General features: G+C 50.6%; 1 protein-coding gene across 1 annotated transcript in view; it reads right to left on the bottom strand.

Moving 5' to 3' along the window:
- LOC133347632 (uncharacterized) overlaps positions 1-22255 on the bottom strand; it is a 45759-nt gene extending 23504 nt beyond the window's left edge. The window contains exons 1-7 of the mRNA XM_061560073.1: positions 22205-22255; positions 19799-19873; positions 5324-6551; positions 3819-3989; positions 3221-3597; positions 2701-2857; positions 852-988 (exon numbers count right to left, since the gene is read on the bottom strand). Coding sequence (XP_061416057.1) covers positions 852-988; positions 2701-2857; positions 3221-3597; positions 3819-3989; positions 5324-5984 — 1503 coding nt within the window. The 5' untranslated portion in view covers positions 5985-6551; positions 19799-19873; positions 22205-22255. The remainder of the gene's footprint in view (positions 1-851; positions 989-2700; positions 2858-3220; positions 3598-3818; positions 3990-5323; positions 6552-19798; positions 19874-22204) is intronic.
- Between the last annotated feature and the right edge of the window lie 2348 nt (positions 22256-24603).

Genomic DNA, 24603 nt, shown 5'->3' on the forward strand with positions numbered 1-24603 from the left:
ATATATCGACGTTTGTGTGTCTTTATGTAGATAACGTGTATGTATGTTGTGCTGTGAGCATGTCAAATCTTACTTCAGTTCAATTATAATGGGCTTGCACAGATGCTGATGGAGCAGCCACTAGGGACTTGAGTGTTGGTGTTTGTGCCAATCGAAATGAAATCTGAGAACCCTAGATTGATACAACAGTGGAGCGGTGTTGCGGTGGCTCTCGCATTGCGCTATGAACCCAGCAACCGGAGTTCGATTCCTGGCCACAGATAACATCAGTGGTGAGTGGTATCTGAACTGGTCCTGGGTCCCCCCCCTTCACCAACCTGCACTGGCCAGCGTGGTGAAGTATGGTCAAACAACCCCTATGACTGACGTGGCATGGGGAAGCATTTATATAGCTATGGATTGTCAAAGAGTTGTACACAGAGGGCCATATACAGCAACATAACCACCACTAGCTGTTGATGATGATGCTGCTGGTAACAATATCGATGAGTATTGATGATGCTGCTACTGCTTATTGATGATCGTGCCGGTGCGTATTGATGATGACGATGTCGGTGGTGTTGCGGGTGATGATGATGTTGGTGAGTGATACCGGTAACGATGTCGATACATGGTGATGCCGCTGCTGCTGCCTGTTGTTGGTGACGATGCCGGTGTGTGTTGATGTTGATGATGATGATGCTGCTGTTGTTGGGGCTAACAATGCCGGTGTGTGTTGATGTTGATGATGATGCTAGTGTTGTTGGTGACAATGCTGGTGCGTGTTGATGATGATGATGCTGCTGCTGCTGCTGGTGACAATGCCGGTGCGTGTTGGCCGTGACGATGACGTCGGTGCGTGCGCCGCTCGCCTCGATGCTGGGCGCGTTGTCATTTACGTCGAGCACCCGGACGAGGACGCGAGCGTGGGCAGGGACGCTGTGCACGCCCAGGTCCCGCGCCTGCACCGAGAACTCGTACGACGTCGCCGTCTCGTAGTCCAGAGGAGCTGCACAACCATCGGCATCGTCAGCAGCAGCAGCAGCACCAGGAAGATCAGCATCGATAGCAAGGTCAGCATCATCATTATCATGAGCAAGGTCAGCAGCAAAGTCAGAAGCAGCGGCAAGGTCAGCATCATCAGCAGCAGCAAGGTCAGCATCATCAGCGAGGTCGGCATCATCAGCGAGGTTAGCATCATCAGCGAGGTCAGCATCAGCATCGGTAGCAATGTCAGCATTATCATGAGCAAGGTCAGCAGCAAGATCAATTTGAATATAAATAACAATGATCACCCCCGACTGTGAAAATGTTGGCAAGACCCTCCTGACAAAGGAGTCATGCGACACAATGGGGCTTTCTTGGGTAAACAAGCGGAAAAAAACCCATCAGCAGCAGCGGCAGCAGCGAACGCAGCAACGGCAAACTAAGCTTCAGCTCCACCATTAGCAGCACCGACATCAGCGGCATTATCAATCATAATCATCATCCATGTGTGATTAAAATAAGTTTGACGTTCTCATTCTGGTCACTTACAGAACTTAATATCAGCCGGGTGTGTCCGGGTCAGCGGCTCAGAAAATAATTTTCCGCACCGGCACACCACATCGTGTATACCTCTCGCTACGGCTGTGGGTATTCGTCACGTGCCTGCTGCAGTCTGCTCGCGACCCAGAATATATCGATTGAGGAATGAAGCCAGAGTTTGTTATTATTCAAATGATTTACATCACAATTGATTGAACGAAATCAAAATTGTCACCGAATTTGCCATAAATTCCAGAGAAATATTTTGTTTTGATTGATATGCAACGAGAATTGTTTACAAGCCAAAATAAATGTGTGCCCCGAGTGTGTATGAAGGAGTCTCATGACTTTAAAAAGTACTTGTGCTATGTCCTCTTCCGAGACTCTACACTGACGCAGAGGGCGGTGCACCACTTGCTGTCAGAGTTTATGAATAGATGTGTCCTTGTCTTCATTCATGTTGCTGGTAGAATATAAATGGAATATAGATTGGGGGGGAGAGAGCAAAAGCATACCCATGGCCTGATAACTTGGGGTCAGAGCTTGGGGTCATGACCTTACGCAGTTGGTATTAGGAGTTAACGTTGGGTGTTGACCTCCTAGGGTTCCTAGTAGATAAGCAGACAATGTCTTCTTCAAATACTGGTCTATACAAATAACACAATAAAGGAGTTTCACACAACCCATCGGCCCAATGGCCTTCTGAAAGTGAATAATTTCAGGAGCATTGATTCACCACAAGCAAATTCTGGACCAGTTTCGACATACAGTCAGTATTGGTGAATGGCCACATATTTAAGGCAAGGACCATCCCTTTAAGATAACGGGTCCTAGTTTGATGCCAAATGATATAAAGTAATCATACATAATTCAAAATAAACATCAAAATACGTAAAAATTAGATCCCAGGTTTCCTGTTAGGGTCAAAATTTGGTTTGCGACTTTATGTGGAAATCATTGGATCAAGGTCAGTGTTAGGGTCAGACTTGGGCTCATGACCTTGTAGGTTCAGGGTTTATGATTTCAGGGTGAGCATCGGGATGACCTCAAAGGGTCAGTGTTGGTTCATGACCTTGTAAGATCAACAATAGGTTCAGCATTCGTGACCACACAGATTTAGTCGTGGGGGTCGTGACCCTGTAGAGCCAGCATGGGGGGGGGGGGAGAGGCGGCAATCAGGGTTGGGGTCATGACCTCGCAAGGTGACGTGGCCGCTCGTGGGGTCGACAGCGAAGAGGTGGCGGATATCGTCGGAGACGTGGTCGCCCAGCGAGTAGCGAACCTCCCCGTTAGCACCCTCGTCGGGGTCACGTGCACGCAGCACAACGAGGGGGCCTCCTCGTGGCCAGCCCTGCGCCACCGCATGCACATCAACCAATAGTCACCGGCCATCACCCACCATCACCGTAATCTGCGATCGCCCCACCATCAGCATTGTTCGCCATCGCCTGCTATTGCCGACCGACAACGTCGCTCTCCAGGGTCTGCCATCACCTTCACTCGCAAAAGCTCTCGCCCAAGCTATCACTGTCCACCATCATCACCCGCCAGCACCCATCATCTTTATTAAACATTAACAATACCTCCTATTACTCACCATCATCATTATCCACTATCATCACCACCATTAGTTATCGCCCACCATCACCCTCAGGCTTTGCCATCATCATCGTCATCGTCATTCCTGTGATTACCACCGTCGGGGCTGTCTCACCTGTCCAGCCGGGCCGCCCTCGCGCACGCGCGCCAGGTACTCGCTGCGCTCGAATCGTGGGACGTGGTCGTTGACGTCGGTGACGGTGACGGTGACGCGCGCCGCCCCCCACCGCGGGGGGCTGCCCCCGTCCCACGCGCGCAGCACGAACGAGTGGCGCGCGCGCGTCTCTCGGTCCAGGGCTCGCGCCAGCACCAGCTCGGGCGACTGAGGGGTTCCTCCGCCTCCTCCACCGCCCCCACCAACGCCGTTGATGCCACCGGGCCCGCCACCACCACCACCAGCAGCGGCGGCGGCAGCACCGCCAGAGCCAGCGCTACCACCGGTACCGGCGGTGCTGCCCCAGAGCCACACCACCAGGCCGTTGCTCACCACACCTGTGCACGGCGAGGGGCGCGTCACTGAGTTCAAGTTCATTGCAGTTCCCAGGAAATATGCCACGTTGAAAACACTTGATAAATGTGCTAAGCATTTGTCCAAAAAAATCTAATTCGTGGTGGAATTTTACGTACAGCTGCATTGAAGAGGACTTCAACCAGCAGCGGGTATTTCATGGCCGGTGATGATTGTGGCGATGGTGATAATGTGTGGGACCGACCTCCAGCCTCGAGACGCAGGACGAACGCGTCGTCTCTCTCTCCGTCGACGCCGCCGCCGCCGTCTCCGTCTGGCACCAGCTCGTAGCGCTGGAGTCCATTGGAGCCGGAGTCCGGGTCGCTGGCGGGCGGCAGGGGCAGTCGAGTCCCCACGGCGGCGCTCTCCGGCACCTCTGTGAGTCCCCCGTTCCACCCGGGAGAGATGAAGATTGTTTTAATGGTTAAAAAGATAGGGGACTGCTGCTGTGGCGAAAATGGCGAGCAACTCCGATTAGCTGTGTACGGTGTAAAAGAAGTTCAACATACATTCAGGGCAGGCATGTTTAGATTGTTAAATAATTCCCCCCCCCCCGCCCAGCAGTATATGTGAGTACACCACAGTTATTCGATGTAGTGGCGTAAAGTGTGGACACTCACACCTCGTCCAAGATGTCTGGCCATCGTGGAAGAGGAGGCAAAATACCCTCAAGAGAGAGGCTCTCTACAGCTCCATTAGGTGGAGGCCCGACTGCCAGCAGTAGAATGAGCAAGCAATCACAGTGTTGCACCTTTCCTTTTTTAAAGAGATAGCAATGACTAAATTCACCTTGCATGCTCCCAATCGCATCAGATCGCATAGCCTAAGCACAGCTGATCCTGCATAGTGCTTGGATGGGCGACCGCTATGGCTTAATTTCAGCCTGGTCTGCCCAGGGCAGTGACCTGGAGTGCATTTCCACGCCCGGAAAGCCACACTCAGCATACGTCTCGCGATGGCTGTGGTCACGAGTCACGGGCCTACTCCAGCTTGCCAGGGACCAAAAAGGTATTAAGAAATTAAGCCCATGTGGCCACCATGCATACAACAGGTGTTATAGGATGCTCGTCGCCAACCCGCATTGACGAGTGTGGTGAAATATGGCCAAATAAAACCCACACGAACCGCACGGCCCTCATCCAGCAGTTGATTAACAAAGAGCTGTACACGTACGTAGAAAGAAATTATAACAAAAACAAGAATTATCATTTTGAAACATGCAAATGTACCGCCCGTTTTTCAATCCCCTGCTGGTCTAAATCCAGGCATTCGCTTGTGATTAATGTAGGTTCTCAAGAGAAGTGAGAGTTGGTTGTCTCAGCCTGGTCACCAATGACTCGCATTGAACTTGGTTTTCCACCTTATTTTTCTAAAACCCAATAATGGAATGTATGAAAATGAAAAGAAATCATTAAGTTTGTCACGCAACATGATATACTCTCTGTAGCATGGTGCGTGGTGAAGTGCTGCCCCCTACTGTGCGAACTAGAAGCCATTTGCCAAAATCTCAGAGGTAGCTCTGTGATGTCCACTTCTGGGGACCATCATCTAACAAGATTGGTTACACTGCCGTGTGAGCGTTCCAATTGAAGTTGACGTGACGCCAACCGCAACACAATCGGGATACAACTGGGGGGAAATCGTTTCTTTATTAAAATTATTCCTCGTCGTGTTCACCAGATCAGGTTGCGGTCGTGTCACATCCCTCACCCAGCGAGACGAGCGACTCGGCGAAACTGGGTGCGTGGTCGTTGACGTCGAGGACGCTGACGAACACCCGCGCCAGCAGCGGCGGCGAGTCCAGCATGAGCTCCAGGGACAGCACGCAGGCGTCCGTGTCTCCATCGGAACCTCCCGCACGCCCTGACCCCGCCATCGAGGAGATGCCGCCACCGGCACCTCCCCCGCCAACAAAATGTCCGGCACCTACTCCACCGCCGCCGCCGCCACCTCCGCCGCCCCCGTGCCGGCAGATCTCCTCCCGGTCTAGCCGCTTGCCACTGAGCCGCAGCTCCCCGCTCTGCTCGCTGGCCGTCACGTACGCGGTGCCGTTGCCCGAGGGCAGCGAGCGGAAGTTGCGCGAGCGGAGGTCGGCGGGGCCCGGGAGGCCCAGGTCGAAGGCCGCGCGGCCGACCAGCGTGCCCGGCGCGCTCTCCTCCGGCACGGAGTAGCGCAGGGTGGTGGCCACCAGCGCCGCGGGGCCCGGCTGGGCGTCCGGGGAGCCCTGCGATGGCGATGGGGCTTGCGGGGCCCCCGACGCGGCGTGCAGCGCCAGCAAGGCGATGAGCGCGACCGCCGTGGAGAAGGGAGTCCTTCTGCGCTGCCGTCTCGGCTTCCTAAGCGACGGTGGCCTCGCTGATCCGTGGGGCATCATGGCGAGGCTGCCGTCGCTCAGGATCAGCGACGGGTTGTATTCGGATTTGCGCGATATTCCGTGGAGTGGTGTGGTTTGTGGTGGTTGTTGTTCTGCGTGTTCACGCAGACAAGTGGTAATTACTTTTGTGAATGTGATAATACGTGGCTATGTAAGTCTACTTTAAATTTCTTCACGAGTTACTGAAATGTTTAAAAAATTATATTTTTCCAAAATTAAATGCGGACGTGCCAGAAGGCTTTTTTTAAATAGAAAATTGCACTTTATAAGTAGATGTAAAATATGTTAATGTGATAAAAAAAATAGATGAGTGGCTTATTTTCAAAAAATATAGATATATGATTTCATGATTATAGTTACATTTGATTTTACTTTTTAAATACTTAACAGTAATTAAAAAAACTGATCATGAAAAACACATTTTTGCCAAAAATGTAAAACCGTAGAAGAATGATATCGAGTCGTTATTTGTATGAAGATGGGGCGCAAGGTAGACGTAGCAATGGTGTCTTCATCTCAGTTCCCTGGAAACACAATTCCAGCCTTGGCAAAGCTTGTTCCACCCTACACACATAAAGCACAAACACCTCCCATTAATCATTATATAATTAACAAACTTAAGCACGATAGCCGAACTCGACTCTGATTAGCTTACGAGATCTGACAATATTAGGAACATTAACGGTGATTTGGCCATAGGACATAATCAACAGGCGCAACTTAAGGCAATACGGCAAATGACCACCTATGCCGCCTGTAATGTAATAGCAGTACAGCAAGTGGACATATGACAGCTCTCCTGTACAGCGGCAGGCTTCGTGTTATTCTCTCAATCGTGTGGAGTTTTCTTTTCCGCGCTCTGCTTCCTTGTTCCCACAAGAGCAACATTCAAAACAACACCAACAGCAGCAGCGGCAGCGATGATAAAAGCTTCCCCAAGCCATCGACATTTTTTCACGATTCTGCGATGCAATAATCCACCTTAGCACCTGCACATGGGCTGATTTCATTGCACCATCTCCTGAGTGGATGAAATCATAGACGCGTTCCATTCCTTGGCTGCTAATCCACCGCTATTCCTGGCCATCGCCTATCGTCCGTTCTCATGACGTGACCTCCTCAAATCCACTTACTCTTCTTCACAGATTGCAAAACAAATCAACCAAATATTCCAAGCACAGGACCCTCCTGGAAACAATGTCTTGAGACTCAGTGAAGCTTTCCTCGACGGACGAATTACATTATTGTCATTACTGTCAGTATGACTGATTGATTTAAATGGAATTGGCCAAACATATCAATTTGGTTCTCCGCAATAATGGCTAGACTCCAATGATGTATCGCGAATATAAGATCCACAATAGTTGCATCTGTTTAAAAAAAAGTGGCTCATTTAAACGTTTTTTAAATATTACATTTTGTGAAAATATATGAATTAAGAATTGAAATACACAGTGCTAATTAAATAACAACAACATAGCCATGATCCATTAAATGAGTGCTGTTTACAATGTTTTACTGTTATGGAAGACATTGCAACGCTTTTATGATGTCATCATTTTCTGACAGTATGTGGGTTATGTATTGCCAAGTTACAACGATTGCGAGATTTGTGGCAAGCTTATGTTGAGTGTGCTGGCAATTGAATCATTTTCTAGCGAACTTGTCTCGCACAAAAACAAGATGATGATGTGAAATGAGGGTTATACAAATGTATGGGAAAAATGTATATCACGGTCTATTCGGTGTTGAGACGTAATGTTTTCCTGGGAAAATTAATGAAGATATTGTTTGTCTCATCCACTGCTGGATGAAAGCCTCCCCACCCCATCACCCGGCACCCCCTCCGGCCCCACACCGTGTTGGTCATGGTGGTTGTTTGACCATACTTGACCACGGAGATCGATGCTGGTAGGTCAAGTGGAGGAACACTGAGACCGTTCAGATATCGCTCGCTACTGATGTTAGCCGTGGCCTAGAATCAACGGCTAGTGTTTTCTCGTTGTGGGGGGGGGGGGGGGGGCCCAAATGCAGAAAAAACATTCTTCCCCTACTTCAAATTATAAAATGCGAGTAAGATGACAGAAAGATATAGACGACAGATATAGTGAGATAAGAGATATGTGGACAAAAGATAAAGATGTTATGACATTAGAGAAGAGGGATTTGGACAAGATAGAGATGAAAGAGATGAATTGGCTTTGATGTGAATTCTCTTATTATGTTTAGTACATTCTACAGTTGAAGAGGATATCTGATGCACGCCAAATCTTTTGTTTCATCAATACAGTATGGTGACCCCTTGAGATACTTGGGGCTCCACGCTTGCTCCTGTGCATGGTCTGCGAATGCCAATAGCGCCGCCGCACTGAGCCGCGCGCTAACCGCTGCGCCACCGCTCCCTGCCCACCACCCCACGACCATTGCGATGGCACCGCCATGGCGCGACTCCCATGCCGTCGCTACAAGGTTAAGTGGCTGCCACGTCTCACAGCCACGAGCACCACGAATGCATTATACTCGAGCCATTTACCCCCCACCCCCCCCCCCCCAAAAAAACCACACACAGACGCAATTCTCCCTGGTAAAAGTGCAAAAAAAAAATAATGGCATTATTGATTTAATAATAATATAAACAGGAAATAATTACTGCGAAGATAATAATAGCTGACCCCCCCCTCCCTCCCTCTCCCCCACGTGAGCGTGTCCGGTCCCCACGTGTCCCTTGCCGCAGAGATAACGGATCTCGCGGGCTCCCACCTGTTTTAAGGACGCCTAATTGAATAGCGGTAACAATTACGTCGCCTCTCACGTTCTCTCCACCCCCCCCCCAACGCGGCTCGGGTCAATGGTGCACTCCCGGGAGCCGCCCACACCTGTGGCTCCGTGGGCGACACCATCGCGCGAGGTGGCGGCACGCGGGGGGATTTCGTGCGTCGCGTGAGAAACGGGGGTGGGTGAGACGGGAGGGTGATTGTTTTTTGGTTGTTTTTGGGTGCCCGAGGGGGGTGGTTAGTGGGGGGGGGGGGGGGTGGCAAGGGAGTAGGGGGGGGTAAGAGGGAGGAGCTGGGGTGGCGAATGCCTCTCTGTGGGGGGCGCTCGTTAGGATTAATTGCAATCAATTGTAACATTTAATTATGCCACTGGGGCTTGTGGGTAATGGTGGAGCTTTGTTAAGCGAGGGAGGGGGTGGGGGTAGTGGGTGCGAGAGAGGGAAGAGAGAGAGGAGAGAGCAGAGAGCAGTGGCAGCAGTGGTGGCAGTGGTGTCGCTCTCGTGTGTGCAGGCGGCGTAACTGCACCGGAGCCCAGGGGAGACGACGGTGGGGAGAGACAAGAACAAAGGGGAGCATGGAGGAACGGAGAGAGGGAGGAAAAAGAGAGAGAGGGAGGAACGAAGGAGCAGAGCTTGAAATATTTCATGAAATCTTTCATTTAATCAGGGGGGAGGGGGGGGGCACATAAAGCAAAGCATTGAAAAAACCGCAATGATGAACGAAGCAAAGTGCCGACTACACCGAGCATCTTCTTGTTTCCTCTGATCGTAAAAAAAAGAGAGGGAGGGAGGAACGGAGAGAGTGAAGGAGGGATGGAGGCAGATTGGACAGGCCACCCTGTAGACTGAGTCACACCGCCTTCCTGGAGCTGCTGGCGAGTGAGGATGGGATCGCGTGCTCCGTATTTGAAGATGGGCCTCTGTCTAATAATTATAATCGTTGAGCCTCTGAGCTACCCGAACCCTCGTTAGCCCAACCCAAACCCTAACTCTTGGTCCCTCGATCAAAGACATTGACGCCTCTCTGTCACTGTGGATATATTGCCGTAGGCGGAGATTGACTTCTATTCTTGGGGGGGGGGGGGGGGGCGTTCGCTTTGTCTCTCACATTAAGAATCTCAGGTACAGATAATTACTACATTAATTTTGTTATTGTAAACTACTCACAATAAATTAATAGAGGTGTCCAGTTTGGGCGGAGCGTTCCCCCCCTCCCGTGCCCCCCCCCCAAAAAAAACTCTGCCCACGGCGGCAAGGGGCATGTAACAACAAAAATCAACGCTCAAATGTGGAACGAACCCGAAGTTCAAAAAAATACCAGAACAGAGATTTCGTCTGATCGCCGACAAAACGCGAGGAGGAAGAAGAGAAGAATGAAGGCGCAACTGAGGCAAGAGGGCCGAGTGGATTTCGGAAGCACACGTCAGATACCAAAGATGTGAGGCCTGATCATGAGTGCCGTACCAACAACAACAACAACAACCGTGAAGTGGCTTTGCACTTGAGCCGTGATGTCAACCAATTAGGACAGTGATTCAGGTGGAAACGGCGAGTCCAGCCTGGCTTTGTGATGAGGGGCAGAGAAGTGCTCATCGGACCCCGCGGGATCTGAAACTCACCTTTCTCCATCCACGCGGGGATGGCGATGATGGTTGCATTCAATTTTGCGTACGTGTGAAACCGTAGACTTATTAATACGTATCCCATATTCGATTTTGATGATACATTCGGAATGTACCGCGGCATGTGTTAGCAAATCACCTGGAACGTGCCCGATCAGGTCACACCTGGGAAGCTAAGCAGATTCGAGCCTGGATAGTGGTTCGGATGTGCGGACACTTTGTATAAAACTGGTGTTATAGACTGTTTCGGGGCAACTTCGCGGGCAGTTCAGCGAGATCATTTGTTGCCATGTACTGCTATGCCGCCTGTGCCCCTCATCCAACGCGCACTCTGACCAGCGTGGTGAAGTATGGTTAACCAACCCCCACGACCGACTTGGCTATAATGGCGATGTTGCAGGGAGATGATCTCGTCCTTCATCCAGCGATGGACGCTATTGACAAAGGGCTGTAAATACTTTTCAACAGATACTGCAGACCGATGAGGAAATATCTCCTGTAGATATAATAGGATATGCTATACAAATGAGGTACTATAATAATAATAAAACATAATTCGCCACCCTTCATTAATCCACTGTTCGATGCAACGGCTCACCACGCCATGTCAGGCTTGGGGGTTGTTTGACCAAACTTCACTACGCTGGTCATTGTGGCTTTCTGAAGAGAGGTTGGGTTTTGCCAGGACCGGTTTCAGACATCACTCACCACTGATTCATCTCACCCTCTCGGGGAATTGAACTTCGGTGAGTATATAGGACAGACCGCTGCCCCCACCGTTCCTACACCGCCCCGACCCCTGCTCAATAGTGACGAGTTAAGAGATAACGACAGAGGCTTGCAAAAAAAAAGATCCCTTTTAGCAGAGATGTTACAGATAAAGATGCTATAGAGAGACAGACGATGAGTTGCTGCCGAAATATTCATGATTATACTGTGATACGCTTCGGAAAGTGAGATGCACCTCAACGCTTGCGGTAAAAATGTTTAAATACTCGAAATAATAGGTACTATTGAGAATAATTGGTTGAATACATCTTCGCGAAGGCAATGTATATTGTTAAAGCTGTTTTAGTGTGAGATACTACACGTGGTTTGGAGATCTATAGGAGGTGATTGAGATTACATAGGGGAGATCTATTAGCAGAGATGCGGCAGAGGGAGCTGCTATATTCATGCTATAAATACATTTAAGAGATGCTGCAGAGATGTAACGTAGAGATACAGACACATGCTGTATATGGAGAGATATTAGAGATAGTATGGAGGGAGATGCTGTGGAAACAAACGTACAAATGCTACTGATCGTACAGGGAGATGCTCTGGAGATGCTATAAATGTAGATGCTACAGACGAGATGGATGATAGATACGTTAGATATGCGCATACGGTAGTGGGAGATCCTAAATAGATATGTAGATGTATGCCATTGGGAGAGATTATCGCGATCTTATTGGAGATTATATGAAGATAAGGAACATAAGGAAAACTACTACAGCGAAATATACTGTAGAGTTAGCTGCTATAGAGTTGCTAGTATAGAGATTATGTATATATGCTGTATATATAAAATATATATATCACATATATAGGGAGATGCTATAAATAGGCCTAACAGGGAGATTATATTGAAAGATCTGCTATAGAGACGCTATAAATGGTGATATGCTGTAGAATATAGATGTATATCCATATCCATACATGGATATACTAAAGGGATGGCACATAGGGACATGTTCCAGCGATATACTGATGAGAGATTAACTGGACGGGATTACGTTACATATACTTTAGATATCTTCTCTAGAGATATATATATACTCTAGATATTGTAGATCACTATACGGCAGCAAGAGAGGGGCTCCGCAGATAGATGCTGTAGCGATGTGGACTCCAGATGAGATTCTTTAGAGGCCGTGTGGAGATGCGTCCTGTGGATATGTATATACTGTAGAGTGAGGGGCGATGCAGATAGATGCGGTAGCGATGTTATCCTGCAGAGCAGCTTCAATAGAGGGGCTGTAGTGGTGTAATGCTGTAGAGAGAGGAGCTATGCAGCGGATTCTGCGGAGTGTTTCTCTTTGATTGTAACGGTGACGTAATGATACATGTTACACGGGGCTCGCGTGAAAATGAACGCTGGGAATGCGAGTCTGGACAAGCCAGACTAGCACATCACCACACACACTGCATACACACCACCCACACACCACGCACACACACACTAATCATACCTCGTACACATCCACACATATCTCACACCTCTCTCGCACACGTTTCACACACACCACTAATCATACCCCTCACATAGCCCACACACACACTACACACACCACTCTTACTCCACTCACACACACGGGACCTGTCGCACACACACACCACTCGCACACTCGACACACAGCTCGCTTTCAAACGCACACACATATCCAGAACCACCTCTCACGCACGCCTCTCTGTCACACACACCACACACATTTCCCACAGGCCACCCGACCTCTCATACCGAACACCTCTCTCGACATACACCCTTGACACACACACACAAACACCTCGCACACAAACACACATATCTAAAATATATCACACACACACCACGTCTCACCATCGCACATACAAAACAAAGACAAAGATCCCCTGTATAGCCTTAACAGACTATTGGGGCAAGTTCTGTTAGCGAGCGTGGTACACGAGGGGGATTGGTGGCCAACATCACGCCCGGCCGCCTTTGTCTCCCCAGTGGCGATGATTTTACACACAGCACCAGGTACTCATTTGAGGCTGAGTAGACCTAGGGGAGGCCCAGGACCGGTTCAGACAATCGTTAAGGGTGTTGGCCGTATCATAGCGTAGCGCGTTACCTGCTACACTACCGCTCCCCACACACACCACACACACCCCACACAAACCCCACACACACCCCACACACACCCCACATACACCTCCCACACACACACCCCACACACACCACACACACCACACACCCCACACACACCACACACACACCACACAAACCCCATACACACCACACACACACACCTCACGCTCCCCACACACACCCCACACACACAAACCTTCCGCACACACCTCCCGTACACACACCCCACACACACACACACGCCCCACACACACCTCCCCCACACACACACTCCCCACACACAGACCACACACACCCTACACACACACCACACACACCTCCCACACACACCACACACACACCACACACCTCCCGTACACACCCCACACACACACCACACACACCCCACACACACACCACACACACCCTACACACACCTCACACACACCCCACACACACCTCAATACCCCCTTACACACACACACCTCACGCTTCCCACACACACCTCAATACCCCCTTACAAACACACACCTCACGCTCCCCACACACCTCACGCTCCCCACACACACCTCAATACCCCCTTACACACACACACCTCACGCTCCCCACACACACCCCACACACCCCACACACACCCCACACACACCACACACAAACCCCACACACACCCCACACACACCCCACACACACCTCAATACCCCCTTACACACAATACATCCACCCCCACCCCACGCTCCCCACGCACTCACGCGCGCGCTGCAATGGAAGCCGCGGTCCTTCAAATGCGTTCGGTGCGCGGTCCAGGCGACATGCACCGCGCAGCGACCCCTCTCCTCCTCCTCGCTGCTGTTGCTGCTGCTGCTGCCTGTCTGTCTGTGTCTCCCTCCCCTCGTAGACAGCGGCTCATTCACACAGGCGCTTCTCTTTCGCTGTGTCCCTCACACAGGTAGTCTCTCCCAACTGCAGGAGGTCACGGGACAGACCCCAGGTGTTGTGCGTTAGCCACCTGAGATGTCTCACAGATGCCACCACCTGTGCCGTGCTCCGCATTGTGCCGACTTGCTGCGTTGTATCCGCCCGGCGCTCCGCTCGTTGTTGTGAGCGTCGCTCCTCGTTTCAGTTGTTGTTGTTGGAGGGCGACTTTCCTCCCCTCCCAAAACTGCCCACTAGCGGCCTTCACGAGCCTCCTCCACAGAGGGAGGCCGAGCTTCCCACCGCAGTGATTGACTCTTATTTCTGGAAGATCTCCGAGGGCTTCAGTTCCCTGGCTCCCACCGGTTGGGGTTTGGCCAGATAAAATAAGCGCCTAGATCTCCGGCATCTTTTCTAAAATATATATTGGTATTTAATTCAAGGTAGAGGGGTTAACAGCACATCACACCTGTCCAGTGCCCCCCGTTAGCCACTGCGGTGGATGTAAACACGCCATGTGGTAATCAGCTGACTGATGTCAACCTTTCCCCCATCGCATCACTCAGAACGCACGCAGCGGTGTTGCCATCTGACATCCACGAGTAGGTGGGGGGGGGGGGTTATTTTGCCAAATTACAACACCGCACACTCCCCTGCACACTCTCACACACTTACAGACGATCTCACTCTCTCACATAGGCAGACACTCTCACACACTCTCCTACACGTTGTTATTTTTCAAATGCTTATCCTTTCACTCGTAGTATTTTCTCTCATACATTCACACAGAGTATCACACACACACACACACTTTCCCGCATACACTCGCACACTCTTACAAACATCACGTCCTTCATAGACAAAAGTAAATACAAAGATCCCCCTGTTGGGGCAAGTGCTGTTAACCAGCATCTATGAGAGGGCAGAAAAGACACGGAATGGGTGGCCAACACCACGCCCAGCCGCCTTTGTCTTCCCAGTGCTGGGTTACCACGGTGGCGAGATGTTAACAACCTCGCCTGTATATTTGGAGTTTTTGTGTCTCTCCCTCCGTGGTCGCGTGTATTTTTCTCTGGGCCCTTCAGTTTTCCATACACATTTAGAAACATGCGTTTAGAGCATATTATAAATGTTCACTTGATAAGCCACATCGTTGAGCTATCATTTGTGGCCAGGTTGCTTCTGAAAAATAGCTCTTATGCAGCTCAGTGGGCCTTAGGGGCCGTCCATAAATGACGTCACGCGATTTTGGACAAATTTTGACCCCCCACCCTCGTCACACGGCGCCCCGAAAAGTCAGACCTCCCCCCTCATAGATGAAGTCACAAAGCTCTGCCCCCCCCCCCCCCCAAAATAAAACATGCTTCAAATCGCTTTAAACTATTGTTATTGTAGTGCGTATTTAATGTGCCGCTGCACTCTGATGTTGTAGGAGAAAACATTTATTAAAAAGTCTATTTAATTAAGTAGAACGTGTTGTCTATATTTATTTAAAGTTGTGCATTTTGATGTGACGTCACATTACTATATTTGTCACAAATGTCTGACCCCCCCCCCCCCCAGGTGCGTGACGTCATTTATGGACGGCCGCTTACCTGAAAAAGAATAAGTTGATAGTTTTAGTTTACACATTGCAGCAGGTACTCGTTTCAGCCTGAGTTAACGTTGCGGAGGCCCAGAATCGGTTCAGATGTCGTGAGCGGGGATCGAATTCGGGGTCGCCGAATCGATGGGTTCGTATTGCATCGCGCTCACCACTGCGCCACCGCTCCTCATCTCTCCATATCCTCCCTGTCACACTGTCACTTGTACTCTCTCTCTCACGCTCTCTCACACTCTCTCAAACACACACACACTCTCACTTCTACTCTCTCTCACACTCTCTCTCTCTCTCTCACACTCTCTCTCTCGCACTCTCTCTCTCTCACACTTTCTACCGGGGGTTGGGGATCAGGGTCCCCGTCAACATTTTGAATGAGAAATTAAGCTCTGGTGACGAGTGGTATCTGAATAGATCCCCGGGCATCCCGTTTACCAAGCGGTGTACTGGCGAACGTGGTGAAGTATGGTCAAAGAGGCCCCGTAGCTGACACGGCATAAGAAGCCCTTCACCCAGCAGTAGATTGATAAAGGGCTGTACATTTGATTACATTACTATATTTCTATTCGTATTGTCTATCGCCTGTCCTCTCATCCACGTCTCTAGTCCGGGTGCATGCGTGGTAGGCGGGCTCCTCTCGTCCAGCAACGGATTCGTGATGTTGGGATTTGTGGTGGGGGGTGATGGAGGAGAATGGGTGATGCCGTGTGGGGATAAGGAGGCTGATGGTAGGTGGTCTGATGGAGAGGTAGGAGTGAAGGGTGAGAGTGATGCGAGAGAGGAGTGTTGGTAGGGTAACAGTGATGGGATGAGAGTAATTGAGTGGACTGATGGGTTAGGCCGAGTCATGAGAGGGTTGGGTGATGGGCTGGAATGGCAGCGTGAAAGTTGTCGGAGTATGAGGATGATTGGGAGTGCGAGAGTGATGTGAGAGGTGAGTGATGGGGTGGGTGATGGAGAGTTTGCAGTGATGGGAGGATGGAGTGATGCTGGTTGGGGCGATGTTGAGGTGTAGTGATGGGGAGAGGTGAATCTAATGAGCGTGATGGGGTGAGCGATAGAGGGGTAATGTGATGGGGTGAGTGATGGTAGGGCGATCTGATGGGGTGAGTGATGGTAGGGTGATGTGATGGGGCGAGTGATGTTGCTCGGCGGGATGTGGAGCGATGTGGTGCGCGATGGAAGGATGATGTAATGAGGGTGAGTGACGGAAGGTCAGAGCATGGGTGGGAATAATGAGGTGGAGTGATGCTGGAGAGTGATTAGAGATCTGAGTGATGGGAGGGTGGAGTGATTGGGAGGTCCTGAGGGCGGGCGAGAGGGGGAGGCTATGAGTGATGGAGGGGAGGTCGGCGTGATGTGATGTAGTAATGAGAGGGTGGGAATGATGGGAGGTGGGAGGTGATGGCGGAGAAATTTGAGCTCTGAGTGATGGGGCGGAGTGATGGGAGGGTGGGAGTGATGGTGTGGAGTGAGGCAAGCGTGCACACTCCGTAAACCTCCGCTTCCACCGCATGCCAGAGAATGTAATCACAGTACAGTACACGTCCATACTGCACATGACTACAGTCCGTACCAATTATATTCGCAGTGCAATACAATGTGGGTTTATGTAGCGTCTACATGCGACAGCATATCAATATGTTGTAGGGAAACGGTGGAAATATTTACGTGAGAGAGCGAGGCAGTCGTTAGGCTGATGATCAGTGGGCAGCGAGTCTCTAAGTACCGTACATGGGTATCCGTGAATCTATGAGTATGCGATTCTATGGGGTTTCTATGTAAGTCTATGAATATTCGTGCGAGACTAAGGTTCTCCGTGTAAGCCTACGAACCTCTGAGTGAGTCTCAGTGCATTTATGTGACTCTGTGGGTTCTCTGTGCGAGTCCATAGGAAACAATACAATGTGGATCTATGAGAGCGTCGAAATGGGACCGCGTCTCCGGACGTTGGAAAAAACAATTGTGTGAATTTATTTGAGGGAAAGAAAGAGGCAGTCGTGAGCAGAGCAAAGAAGCAGGCATTGAGCCTGGACTTGAGCAGGGAGAGGGGGGAGGATCAAGGCAGTCGACAGCACTGACAGCTCGGAGGGAAGGGACCTCCAGCAGCAGAGGAGAATTGGCAAATGAAATCCTTTATTTAACCACCCGAGAGCACATTGGGATTCATCAGGTCCCTTTTGCAAGGTTGTGGGGGAAGGGGCAGTCTGAAACTCTACAGCCGCAGCACAACGAGCATCCGCTAACGTTTCACCTTTAAGCGTAAATCGCACCGTTCTTATATAAACAACGGTCGTGAGACCGGTGAGTTCATAATGGGCTGCCCGCACAGCGAGAGATGACGTCACCCTCGCGCCAGCGCTGATCGTCGAGCAAAGCGACTCTTGCTGCCCACGAGGCCATCGGGGGTGCCACCCATCTCCATTCTCCTTTCGCGCCCCCTAAGCCAATGGTCATACGCTCCACATTCCCTTGACGGGACAAGTCCGACTATCCCAAATGCGGGAGAATAATACAGCGAGTGTTGATTTTATCGGACTCGCCGATACGATGTCGGTGATGATTATGGTGTGCCGCACGAGCGCCAACAGTCTGTTAAGGCTATATACGGGGTATCTGTGTCTTTTGTGGGCCGTGCCGACATTCATAAGTGCTCGCTGACGGCACTTGCCCCAAAATGTCTGTTCCGGCTCTAAGGGGGATCTTTGGTGGTGGTGATGATGATGGAAATTATGATGGCATTTAAATTTCGATGTAAAGCTTTCGTGACTGCAGGGATTCATGTTCTTTGTTCTTTCGGTAAAGTCACGTAGAAGAGAAATAATAAAATAATAAAAATTCAACAATTAAATTCACACGACGTTTCGATTGCAACACAAGCAATCATAATCATCAGGTGTGAAAACCCACACCTGAGGATGATGCCATTGTTGGGTGGAGTCGATCCTCGACTGGGAATTGAACTCAACAACGACTTGTTTGAGACGAATGCTGTACCCAGAAAATGATGATGGTGACTGTGATGAATACGATGATGATCACAGTTCTTGTGATAATGACTGTGATGATGTTCATGACTTTGACGGCAATGATGATTATGATGATGACTGCGACGATGATGAAGATCGTGATGTTGACTCAGACGCTGATGTCTGTGATGACGATGATTGTTGTTGTTAACTGATGATGATAATGATGATTATGATGGTGATGACTGTGGTGATGACGATAATGATTGTCAAGAATGTGACGACAACTACAACAATGATGTAATAATTAATGTACGTCCCTCGTGGGAATCTAACCTTGCGACACGTATCTCTCAGGCCCAGCAACGCAAACAATGACTGTTCTGATCATTATCGAGTAGCAAGCAACTCTCTGTCAGAAATCAGCAGTGGACGTCCTATGGACGTAGTCCCCGCCATCGGAATGCGGATTGTCCACTGCTGGTATAGCATAGGTCTGTCAAAGGCAGTGATCGGCGCCAGAGGAGGCTCCTTTGAGCCGAGAGACGTTTTGATGGTTTTTGCTGTAATAATGATGATGAATATTAACGAGACTAATGGGTATTGGGTGTTAGCGTGTGAAGTGTGTGTATGTACGTGTGATTATAGACCTTACACACACACACATCGGCATGTATGAGCGTGTATACGTGTGATTAGTAATCGCACACAGCCACATATCTACACCCTGACGGACATGCACATACACACACATACACAAATAAAGATTCCCCGTGTAGGGTTCACATGCTGCTGGGGGCAAGTGCTGTAATGAATGCCGCCACGGCGAACAAGGCATGTATGTATGTACGTGGTCAGCACCACACCTTTGTCTACCTAGTTATGATGATTATACACCGCACCAAATACTCATTTAAGGCTGAGCCGACCCAGGGGAACACCGCACCTCTCGTGCGTCGTCTCGCATATTCAGGGGGTGTTCGCTGGCAACACTTGCCCCACCTTCATGTGTAGGCTATACGGGGGATCTTTTTTTAATATATATAAGGAGCGTGGGCGCACGCCATCTCGCATCGCCCACCTGTTAGCGTGAGCTCTTGGCGAACCCGGCTGATTGCATTAAGTGGATGCAAGCCCATGTCCACGCACTGTGTACCTACACACAGACACACGCACGTATACACTGACACCAAGTCCTATTGGTACACAACATTCATTGCACGCATACCAATTGCCCATCGACGGTATACCACCGGCACATTGTATTAACGCGCAAATATGCACGTGTGCCAACACCAATACGCCACCGTGGTGACGGTGACGTCACCACGGCTCTTGTGCCAGGCCAGGTGCACTTTGAGGCCACGCACACACGAAGTGAGCGCATGCCCGTTGTACGTAAACATCTGGTTTTGGTAAACGGAAAACCGGTAACCGTTTTTATAATCGATTACCGGTTCAGAAAGTCAGTAGTGCGTGCACCGGTTGGCACGCGCCAACGTACAAACCGCACGGCGGTTCTAAGTATTTGCCCTCGTTTCTCAGTGAAATGGCAAAGGTCGGAGCAGTCCCGCAATCGCTTCCTGACGACACTGCTGGCAGAAGGGGCCTCCAGGGAAGGTGGGGGGGGGGGGTGCCCTGGGCGAGTCTTTTGGGTCTCCTCTTCCCCACTGAGCAGACTTCACGGACGAAGAAGAAGAGGTGGTGGTGGTGGTGTGCGTTACCCACACTTCACCCCGCCGCACGCGAACCTGCCCGGCTGCCCGTTTGGCTTGCTGTGACGTGTAAGCTCATTTATACCGGAGGAGATTTTAAGAGTGACTCGACTTGCCCCCATTGTTTTAACTGCCGCACCTGGAGATCGAATCCATTGCAAAGTCCAGTGTGTTAACCATTGCATTACGACAGCTTCCCTTCGTTTCTCAGTTATAAAAAGGTAACAAAAAACAGTGGTATGCTTAGTGATAAACATTTACGTTCGTGCGGTAACCGGTTTTTTTTTAATGGGGTTTTTCATTCGATTATTGGCAATGCAAAAAAATACCCGATGTTAACAACCTGAACATAGACTGTGTGCCTACACATTATAGGCTACATATACACACACACATAGCAAGTCATTATTTACATACAATACACACGTACGTGTGTCCTACACACGCGCAAGTATACAACAAATACACACGCGTTTACACACATGTCAAATATACAGGTAGACTCATACTAGACCTCTACATTCGGGCTGCACAAGTATACGAATGTGATTGCACACATTTGTAGGCATACACGGATGTGTATGCCCAGTGTATGGGGAACTCACACACACACATACGACATACCTTCACACATTGCCCACAAATTGCACACACGTTGCCCTGTTATACAATTTGCATTTATATGGCCATGCTAATCTATACACTCGTGTCCATTTGTGTACGCCGTGTGTTGATACGTATGCGAGGGTGTGTTTGTGTACAGATGAATACGTGGGTGTATGTGTGTGCGTGCGTACACGCGTGGGCGTGTGTATGCATTGCGTATACAACAGGCTTGTGTACTCCATCCTCTTAATTACATCCTCTTAATGCGTGTATACGCCTGAGGATCTGTTCCAACGTGTGTCTGTGTGTATGTATAAGCTGGTGGGCACATGGATGTACGTGTGCCTATGTGTGGGCATGCGTGTGTAAATACGTGCATGCTACACGTGTACATGTGTACATGGCATGTCGATGTGCGCGCGTGAATGTACACACGCACATGCATGCGCGTGTGGACATGTATGTTACACGTGCACATGAATGACAGGGTGATTGCATTCACACGTATGCAATCGTGTATATGTGCTTGTAAGTCGGTACGTGTGTGTGTATGTGCGTGAGAGTACACACACATACACAAGCCGACATTGTATACCCGTAAACAGATCTACACGTGTGAATATGTCATCGTGTGTTCCTGTCGGTATGTGTGTATACGCACGCATGTACAAGCGTATATTTCTCCGTTTGTGTATGTCCATGCAGGTGTACGGATGTGTGCGTACACGTATGTGATATGCTTCGCTGTATGCGTGCGTGTGCACACTCGTGTACGCGTATCCATCTATGTTGGCTCGTATATGTTGGCACCTTCATGTAGGTATGCAAATATGTATGTGTGCATGCACGCGTGTATACATATGTCAATGTAGACGCGCGCGTGTACACACGTGCGTGTACACACACACGTGTGTACACACACACACGCGTGTACACGTGTGCATTTGGCGGCGTGCACGTGTGCATACGCTCATGTAGGTGTGTGTGTCTTTTGTACAAGCGTGCACACCGTGTGCGTGTCGGCGGGTATGTGCTATGTACGTCCACGTAGGCGCGTACACGTGCGTGTGTACACGCGTGTGTGTGTACACACGTGTGTGTGTGTACACGTGTGTGTGTACACGCGTGCGCAAGCCGCGTGTGTGCTCGGCATCACCGCCACTCACCCGATCGCTCCCGCGAGCTGCATCGTTTCCCCGACATCGCGCTCATCCCACTCTCTCCTTCCCCCCACCACCACCCCCTCTCTCCAAATCCTCCACCCACCCCACTTCCACCCCCGCGGCCTTCCAAAAAATAAATTAATAAGCACACACCAATTATTTAAACCCACACACACACGCGCGCCCAGACTGTCGTGTGCACGCAACAATGTTCTGAGCGTGCACACGGACACGCACGCGCGCGCGCGCGCACAAGGACGCGGGCACGCGCACGGGCACGCGCCTGTAAGCCTGCAACTGCACGGGGGGTTCCTCTACGTTGGAAGGGAGCGAGGAGGTTTTGTACACGAGGGGGATAAGGCGGCAGGATAACGACGACAGTCCCAGCAGTTCCACTCCGACGATGCAGAGGGGGCCCCGGGTGCATGCGTGGTCGGCAGCCACTTGTTCGGTCCCGTCTCTCTTTTATTTCTTTATTTTTGTTGTAAGGGAGGGAAGATTTTTCGGGGGTTGGGTATGGGCATGTTTAATTCATTATTTTCTGGGACGCTCTCTATTTTTTGCTCGCGCGCTCTCTCTCCATTCTCTCCTGCTCTCTCCTCTCTCCATCATCATCATCGCGCGCACCCCCCACCCAACACCCCCCTCTCTCTCCTCTCCGCTCCGTGTGTGATGGTGGCGGTAGTAGCCGATGGTTGTGTTGGTGAGGATGGAGAGCAGGTGCATGTCGCCTCGTCGGCGCATCGCGTGTGCTGTCTTTAACTAATTCTCATTGAGCGCCGTTGCGTTATTAACGGGTACGCGCCTTAAACAACACGGGCACGGGTTGCACACCGACGTGTACACGACATGCACGTATTTTCACACGCGTCGCTTGCGTGTTAAATACCACCGGCGCGCTCGTGTACGCGGCCGGGCATCTCGCATGCATTACCGCAGGCGACGTACCCGCAGGCGCGTGCAACGCGTGCGCCTAGAGATGCGTGCACGTGTTTGTGCTTCCGTCGAACAATACATGACACGGCGACGAACACGCAGAGGCGCGTGCACACGTGTACGCGCAACACGGATACGGGTGTACGCATGTCTCCGTGAAATAAATCGGGCACCGTATACGCATCGTCGTATACACATGTGTGCGCGTGTCTCATCAATATCACAAGACAAAGAACAATACAAATATCACCCGTATAGCCTGAACAGGCTGTTGGGGCAAGTGCTGTTAGCGAGCACCTACGAAGGCCGGCACGGCACACGAGGGGGTTGGTGGCCAGCACCACAGGCATTTCATCACATACACGACGCAAGCACGTATACTCCACCACATGTACTGCACTACGAACCCAGGGAACCCCAGTTCAATTCCCGCTCACGTCCAAACAACAGTGGCAAATATTTGAACCGGTCCAGGGCCTCCCCTAGGTTGACTAAGATTGAAATGAGTACCTGGTGCACTGTGTAATTAATTATCAGCACTGGGGGGACAAAGGCGGCCGGGTGTGATGTTGGCCACCCTCCCCCTCGTGTGCCGTGCCGGCCTTTTTCGGGGCTCGCCAACATCATTTGCCCCAGTGGTGAAGGCGAATTGAGGGGGTATTTGTCTTTGCATGCACGTGTATATTATTCACACGAGCACATACATACACAAGTAGTATACACACACACACATAAATGTGTGCATGTCCAGTCGACAACACGGTACAGATATCCCACCACAACAACCGACATTCGTCACTTAGTGGCGGTGACGTCACCACGGCGCTCGTGCCAGGCTAGGTGCACCTGTACACACGGGCACGTGTACGCGCGTGCGCATGCAGCGCACTATTCCGGCGTGTGAAAACACCGCGTTTACACACGCACACGTAAATGAGTTATCCCCTCGAATGCGTGGTGGGATTTTTTGCCTCCGGCCACTCCAGAAATGTCCCCAGAAGTGCTGTTAGCGACCGCCTATTAAGGGCGGCACGGGTTCACAAGGCCGTGGTGTTTGCGAGTGCCACGCCGGGCAGCCAGGTACGGATTTAAGGCTGAGTCGACGTAGCAAAATCCAGGATTAGTTCAGACACAACAACCTCCATTCGCCACTAAGTGGCGGTGATGTCACCACGGCGCTCGTGCCAGGCTAAGTGCACTTAGCCTGGCACGAGCGCCGTGAAGTGTCGAACGCCCGCTGACAGGAGGTCACCGGACTGACTGAGATGACTGGCCGATGCACCACCTGCGCCCCCTATTGTGCCAACTTGCTGTGTTTATCTGCCCGGCGCTCCGCTCGTTGTTGTGAGCGTAGCTCCTCCGCCCTCCGTTGTTGCTGGAGGGCGACTGCCTCCAACTGCCCAGTAGCAGCGTCTTTCACGAGCCTCCTCCACAGAGGCCGATCTTGACACCGCTGGTACCAGTCA

Source organism: Lethenteron reissneri, chromosome 26, assembly GCF_015708825.2.
Source record: "Lethenteron reissneri isolate LAM-NWPU_2019-01 chromosome 26, ASM1570882v1, whole genome shotgun sequence".
NCBI classification, from domain to species: domain Eukaryota; kingdom Metazoa; phylum Chordata; class Hyperoartia; order Petromyzontiformes; family Petromyzontidae; genus Lethenteron; species Lethenteron reissneri.